Here is a 7347-nt window from a genome sequence, read left to right on the forward strand (position 1 = left end):
TTGATCTTTGCATTCAGACCTTTAAAACTGTGTATTACATAATGGAGGGTCAGCAGATTATTTTGTTTTAATTATTAATTAAAGAATCAAATAGGTGCATTTTGATCAAACTGTTTTCTGATGTAAAATAAGTTTTAAGTTCAGTCAGTCTGGGTAGCAGGACTAAATTATATTTCCAACGCGTTATGGAAAATACAGTGTGAGTTAGACAAAGTGCGTGTGTGTGTGTGAGATCAGTAAACTATAGAAAATATTCCACAGAGGGGAACTAATGTGGGAAATAAAAACAACAATTATGTCAACCGCCAGCAGAAAAAATATATTTTCAGAATATATAGGCTATATTAAAAATCCTTACAGAACTCTATCTGCATATAACTTGCATCAGTCTGATCCTGCTTCCTATGATTTATACTATGAATTTCGACTGCGTTATGAAAACTTGTCGACCTAAAAAGGGGGATAAAGTGTTCTGCAAATGAAAAGGTGGTAAAGTCAGTTTAGTTGTCTCCTCTGCTTCCCTGCAGCTCCGAGGTGGAGCGAGAAAAAAACATCTGAATCCAAGAAAAAACAAAAACAAAACACCAAAGTCTAATTGGATGTGCAACTTCCAGAGCCGGTCTGGTTTTTAGCAGCCGTATGAAGACACGACAGGTCGATCCCAGAGCGGCCGCTTAACCCCGCTCATCCCCAACCAAAATCACCGTCATATTCCTATAGGGGTTTACACAGTGCGGCTGTGGTTCTGAATAGTGAGTTTATATATATATATATCGGCCTTATCGTAATTTATGGTATTTTATATCCTTTAGTATCACTAAAATTATCCAGTAGGGATTTATAGTTTTGCTGTGATATTTGTAAAATATAAAATAAATAGGATTATTGTATTGGGAACTAAATTAACCCACCGATCTTAACTTATCCCGCGTTTTTTTTCCTCTTCGTGTTTCTGCAGAATGTTTCAGTTTTGATAAATGGGGAAAATATTTGAAAAGTTTCGTTCCAAAATGAAATTTCCATCGTTTGAGGGGGAAAAAAAAGACACCCACTCTCCCATACTGACTGCTGGCATTAAAGTTAAGCCCATTATGGGTTAGTGTTAAAGTTAGGAGTCATCTGAAGACATTTGCTTATAAAAGAGGCTGGTTCATTAGTCATTTATGTTTCTGAAGTATTCCCTTGATGAATTTAAGGTAGCATATTTTTTCCAAAACGTATTATGTAGGCCTAGCGTTTTGGATTAAACCCTTAATTTGATCTAATTTGTTTAACCTATTTATTGTGTATTTGTTTATTTATTATTCTCCCCTCCGTGTGTTGGCAGTAACTTACATCGGCCCCCTCTCCCGTCAAGCTGCAGCATCGGGGGAAACCGAACCACTGGCCTGATCTGGGGGGAGCGGTGACCGCCTGTAGCATGATGTCCTACCTCAAACAGCCCCCCTACGGCATGAACGGCCTGGGGCTCAGTGGCGCTGCCATGGACCTGCTGCACCCCTCAGTGGGCTACCCAGGTAGGCTTCCTCCTGACACACACACACACACACACACACACACACACACACACACACACACCACCCCTCCACACACACCTCTGCGGAGGGATGGGTAACCTTTTTAGGATGAATGCATCACCAGGAGAGGCTATACACCCAGTTTGTGCCAGTAAGCAGTGATGTGGTGGGAAATGATGTGGGCAGAACGACCACCAATAATAACCAAAATCAATTCTATTTTCAGAAAATAATTTCCCCCCAGTCAACCAATCAACACAACAACTTGAAACAGTTTGTTACTGCTTATGATCCTACCATTAATTTGCATTATAAAATTCATCGTGCACATCCAGGTGTGTAAACTGATTTGAATTGGGTTGATCTACTAAATCCCTGCTAATAATAGCCATTTGCCTCTCAGCAATAGTCGGTGCAACATTTTTAGGCTTGTTTAAAAAGGAACATCAAATAGTTGAGAATGGTACTCTTTATCAATATGATCAATAAAAAAAAGATGAAAATGTATTGATCCCCATGGGGAAATTAGGTCGTTGCAGCAGTAAAAGAGGTGTAAATGGAAGCATTTATTGGGCTACCTTACCTGCAAACATATATTTGAAACATAATATTTAGATAAAGAAAATCGTTTCCATTGTAAATTGTTTTTCTGATCCTAGACAAACGATTTAAGAACCAAGTGTGATTTGCAGATTACACCTTTGTTAGGCCTTTTCTATTTTTATTTTTTTTACCTAATATTAATATGAATATAAAACACTTTGTGAGACTTGCACTTCAACACACAAACTAAGCAGAAACACGGCCTGTTGGAAAAAAAAAGAAAATATATTGACTAACGTTACACTTTCTTCTTCTTTGTAGCGACGCCCAGGAAGCAGCGTCGGGAGCGGACAACCTTCACGCGCTCCCAGCTCGACATCCTCGAGGCTCTGTTCGCCAAAACTCGTTATCCGGATATTTTCATGCGGGAGGAGGTCGCGCTGAAAATCAACCTGCCGGAGTCCAGAGTCCAGGTACAAACCCTGCCTTTCCCTGTAGCCCATTTAATATCGTTCGGCACCAAAACGTCCATATAGGCTGAAGACTGACGAGGAGTTATCTGCTTAATGTGATGAATTAACGTTAGGCCTGTTAGACGTTGGCCTCGTTAGATCAACTTTTTTAGACTTATTTATATTTATTTATTTATTTTCTGTCTGACAAGTTTTGCTTGATCTTGCCCCTCTATTACAATGCTGAAAACTTTTTTAAGAACTTAAATTAAAAAAAAAAATAACACCAACTTAGCCTACCGTAACCTAGCCTGTAGCAAATGCCCATAGGCCTGCGTTGCCAAAACCGGTTAACGGCCATGTTTGCATCCAAAACGTTGTAAGCTAATGTTAGTTGTGGCGACGAGCAGTTTTGGGCCCGTTACTCGAAAAAAGTAATCTATTTACTCGTTACTCATTTCAGAAGTAGTGCTATTACCTTCCTAATTACTCACTGGGATAGGTAATTCGTTACACTACTCCGTACATTTTCCGTAACGCCCAAAAATCGTCGGTTGGCGTCCTCGTCCTACATACAAACATCGCGATAACTCATGTTTCTTCTCGCTTCTCCAGTGAATGAGTAGGGAGATAAAATAGCTTGACGTCCAATGTTGTTGTGAATGATAAAAACGTATTAAAAAAGTATTTGGAATATTTCCACCCTGCTCTTTCTCGTCTAAACGAAAGGGGCGATGACTATGAAGAAAACAGATGGGGGATAATCATTGTTTTTGGATAATTCTACCTCAGTCAGGAGTTAGCCTAAGTTATAGATGAATAAGGATGTTAACGAAAGTATCGATGCATTTTTAATTGGTAACGTTATGACTGAAACTGAAATGGTAATTCGTTACACTAGTAGTTACTGGGCTATTACTGTAGGCTAATGCGTTACCAGCCCACACTGGTGACGAGGGGTTTTGCCGCAGGATGATGCGTTCAAGTGTCGTGGGTATTTACATCATCTCCCCCTTCCCCTCCGTTTCCGGGATAGGTCACGTCAGTAGTAAACTGGCATTCGTTAGTCAGTCAAACCTCATTGGTGTAGCAGTTTACCCGTTGGCCATCTTCCATTTTAGTATTGATTAGTATTTAACAGGCATCCAGACTTGATGATTTGTAAATATTGATGTAAACTGATAGGAATAAATATTAAGTGACTAATTCATAGGGATATCAGATCATGTCTATTGAAAAAAACCTTTTTCAGCTGAATCAGTTGATGAATTCATTACTATTTCATGTAATGTAACTGAACGCTGTGTAATATGATCTGGAATATGTGAGCCAGCGAAGAGGCCAGAACTGTCCCAGCGAACACGACGCAAACGACTCGCTGGCGTACGGCGATGTCGAACAAATACTACTCTTGAGAGGCATTAGGGGAAAACCAAGGCAAGCCTCTCTCACAATTTGAGTTATTCTCAGAATGTGTGTGTGAAACAAAACGCTCTACATGATCCTACCCTCTCGGTGCTCTAGAGTTACCCTACTGTGCGGCGAAACCCAATAGCCTGTTATCTTAGAGCCGTCTACCAGGTATGAAATTGGACCCCTGGCTGGTCCGAGCCAAGGGGCCTGGGTGGAAATGAACCTTGATGGCTAATAACCCCCAATTTTCCTCCATAATGTACTCCCGACATGCCGAGTCCCCTTTTTAGAAAGCGCTGAGGTTGTTTGCGTGCATGGTTGCTAATTCCTGGCCGGTTTGCTCGGTTGTAGGTGTGGTTCAAGAACCGGAGGGCCAAGTGCCGCCAGCAGCAGCAGAGCGGCAGCAGTGCCAAAGCCAGGCCGGCCAAGAAGAAGTCTTCCCCGGCCAGGGAGAGCACGGGGTCGGAGAGCAGCGGCCAGTTCACGCCCCCGGCCGTCTCCAGCACCGGTTCCTCTTCGTCCTCGTCCTCCTCCACCAACCACACGGGGCCGGCGGCCCTCAGCAGCACCTCTACCTCCATCAGCACCGTCTCCTCCATCTGGAGCCCCGCCATCTCCCCCGGCAACGCCCCGGCGCCGGCCGCGGCCCCGCTGCCCGAGCCGGGACCCCCGTCCAACGCCTCCTGTATGCAGCGTTCGGTGTCCGGCTCGGCCGCCGCCGCCGCCGCCGCCTCCTACCCCATGTCCTACAACCAGACGCCGGGCTACGGCCAGGGCTACCCCGCCCCCTCCAGCTCCTACTTCAGCGGCGTGGACTGCGGCTCCTACCTGGCCCCCATGCACTCCCACCACCACCCCCACCAGCTCAGCCCCATGACGGCCTCCTCCATGTCGGGCCACCCGCACCACCACATCAGCCAGTCGTCGGGCCACCACCACCATCACCACCACCACCAGGCCTACGGCGGCTCCGGCCTGGCCTTCAACTCCTCCGACTGCCTGGATTACAAAGAGCAGACTGCAGCCTCCTCTTGGAAGCTCAACTTTAACACCACAGACTGCTTGGACTACAAAGACCAGGCCTCCTGGAGGTTCCAAGTCTTGTGATCAGGCTGTTTTTTGTTTTTCTTGTTTTTTTTTTTTCTTCTTGCTTCTCTGCTCCCCCCTTTTCGTTTTCCACATTAGTGTATTTGCTTGTTTTTAAAGACAAAAAAAGAGTTTATGAACCATAAAGTGACAAGATAGCAGCAGGAGCGCTCAGCAATTGGACTTTTTTTTTTTTTCTTTTCCCCCCCCTCACATCTTCCAAAAAAAAAAAAGAGAGAGAAAAAGAAAAGAAAAGCGAAACAGTCCCTCAAGTCCCATGAAGAGAGAACATGAAACCTTGATCAGGAGCAGCAGTGGGCCGCTTGGTTCGCTGATGCTGAGGATGAAGAATGGTTTTTAAAGATGGCCCCCCCTTCTTGGATGACCTTAAGAAGACTAGACTGTTTTTCAAAATGTTTCAACCAAACTCCTTCGACCACCAGCTCTCTGGCTCTCTGGATGGGAGGAATATTTCCCTCTGCGCCTACAGGAACTGCCTGCAGTGCCCTCTTTACCTCCAACCCAATCAAACCCTGTATAGTTTTTATTTCTGAAATTTGTTATTTTAGGACAACAGAGATTTTAGTCAGCTACGTCAAGGAGCTGAAATATGTAAATATGTATTTGGGTCAGTTACAATGACCATGTTTAGTTGGTGTTTCTGAATTTGAAATTGTTTATTACCACTTTGGGGGGGCGGGGGGGAGAAAAAAACAAACCTGTATGTAAATCTTTCCAAATATTCCAAAGAGAACGAATTGGCCATAAAGCTCAGTTTTTATATACATTGTTTTACTCAGAAAAAAAAAAAATACTTTTGGCAATTTGAAATGTCTTGGAAAAACTAAAAATCTAAAATATAGATGCAAAAATATACTGGACATTGGTTCAGGTTACATTTTTGTTTTCCCAGATATTATTATTATTATTATTATTATTTGAAAGTAATAGCCTATACATTTTCAAACCAGACCTCCTATCTTGGGCATTGTCAGTCGTGATATTGGACATATTTGAACAGCAGCACTTGGCTTGATTATTGGAGTCAAATCATATTTTTTTTTTTTTGAGGGAATGTGGATTTCTAGTTTCCAAAATGACAGTGAGATGTTGAATGTATCTAAAGGCGACCACCCTTACATACATGTTCATCCAATAAAGATCCGTTAACTCATATTTATTTTTCACAGTGGATTCTGTCTGTAAAACAGTTTGATTCCCACCAGGGAGTCAAGCTGGCGTTTTAGATGCTGCTTTACACGCATGTACACAAGCAAATTACACTCCTGTTTTTTTTTTCTCATTTGAACTAGTCACACTTTTGTTTAAAAAGCTTGTTGATTTTTTTTTTTTCTAATTAAACTAGCCTATGTATAACGGGGTAAATGCAAATTAGTCCATAATTAATACAAGCCGGGAACGGATGTAGGCCTGCATTTCCATTTTAGAGAGCAACCATTTTAATCCTCTCTGTCAAATTGAAACACTAACATCTCTCCTTGCTTTAGGGAGACGGAATGTCTTTTGACTGCAGCGTTAAAAAGCCCTAAATATCGAGCCGTGAGACATTTGATCGAGGCGTAATTGAATGCAGCGCTGTAATGGCGTGATAATTACTACAGCGCCCTGAGTTGGTTTCTCCAAAATAACCTGCAGGAATTTCACCGCCTCTGATGCGGTAATTACGTAGGTGGGGCCAGGTTAGGGGGTCAGATGTAAAGTGTGTGTGTGTATGTGTGTGTGTGTGTGAGGGAGAGAGAGGGGAGGAGTAGGGGGGGAGGCAGCTCGCGGGCATAAGCGCATTATAAAAGGGTGGAAAACGCGTCAGTTCTCTGGCAAGGTTGTTTTGGACGAGCTTGTTTCAGCAGTGAAGGCCACGCTGACAGCAAGCAGACTGATCCCAAACCTGATTTTTACCTCATGTAAATGAACCGCCCCGATAAAACACCGTCCTTGTGAAAAATTAAAACAAAACAAAACAACTTTACTGCCTCCCCGCCTTAGCTTTAATTAAGACTATATCTACCAACCAGACAGAGTCTCTGGGCCCAGATCCTACTAGGCCTGTATATTATCTAATTCAGCGGTTCACAAATGTTTTTAAGTAACAGACTCTCCAAAATAGACACACAATAGACCAACATTAAGCCACAGACCCCCATTTGATAAGACTTTGTCCCAGCGACCCGCAGGAGAGAATTTTTACTGTTGATTTATATAACTGAGGATCATAAAAACCCATGATTACAATAGTCATTCTTACATTCTCTAATATGGATGATTTCTGTTAAATTAAATCTCATTCATTGTCCCTTGGAACCTCCTCTGGGCCTCCT

General features: G+C 42.9%; 1 protein-coding gene across 2 annotated transcripts; it reads left to right on the forward strand.

The window, feature by feature from the left end:
• Positions 1–1420: 1420 nt before the first annotated feature.
• On the forward strand, positions 1421–5032 carry otx1 (orthodenticle homeobox 1). 2 transcript variants are annotated; one of them, XM_071516038.1, is made up of 4 exons: positions 1421–1517; positions 2382–2533; positions 4277–4513; positions 4586–5032. In XM_071516038.1, exons 1-4 carry the CDS (start codon positions 1421–1423, stop codon positions 5030–5032), a joined length of 933 nt encoding a protein of 310 aa, XP_071372139.1. The 2 variants fall into 2 exon arrangements, with proteins under 2 accessions (XP_071372139.1, XP_071372138.1); XM_071516037.1 differs by having other exon boundaries at positions 4277–5032.
• Positions 5033–7347: the final 2315 nt, after the last annotated feature.

The sequence above is a fragment of the Centroberyx affinis genome, unplaced genomic scaffold (genome assembly GCF_046629955.1).
Source record: "Centroberyx affinis isolate AG114_WGS23_722 - 3 ecotype Tasmania unplaced genomic scaffold, CSIRO-AGI_Caff_v1 ptg000391l_1, whole genome shotgun sequence".
Taxonomy (NCBI): Eukaryota; Metazoa; Chordata; class Actinopteri; order Beryciformes; family Berycidae; genus Centroberyx; species Centroberyx affinis.

What these genes read in the sequence shown, in the direction of transcription:
- otx1 (XM_071516037.1), top strand. Translation starts at nt 1,421, where the DNA reads ATGATGTCCTACCTCAAACAGCCCCCCTACGGCATGAACGGCCTGGGG. An exon ending in CCCCTCAGTGGGCTACCCAG is followed by an intron (nt 1,518 to 2,381) that starts GTAGGCTTCCTC and finishes TCTTCTTTGTAG; the next exon opens with CGACGCCCAGGAAGCAGCGT. An exon ending in TGCCGGAGTCCAGAGTCCAG is followed by an intron (nt 2,534 to 4,276) that starts GTACAAACCCTG and finishes GCTCGGTTGTAG; the next exon opens with GTGTGGTTCAAGAACCGGAG.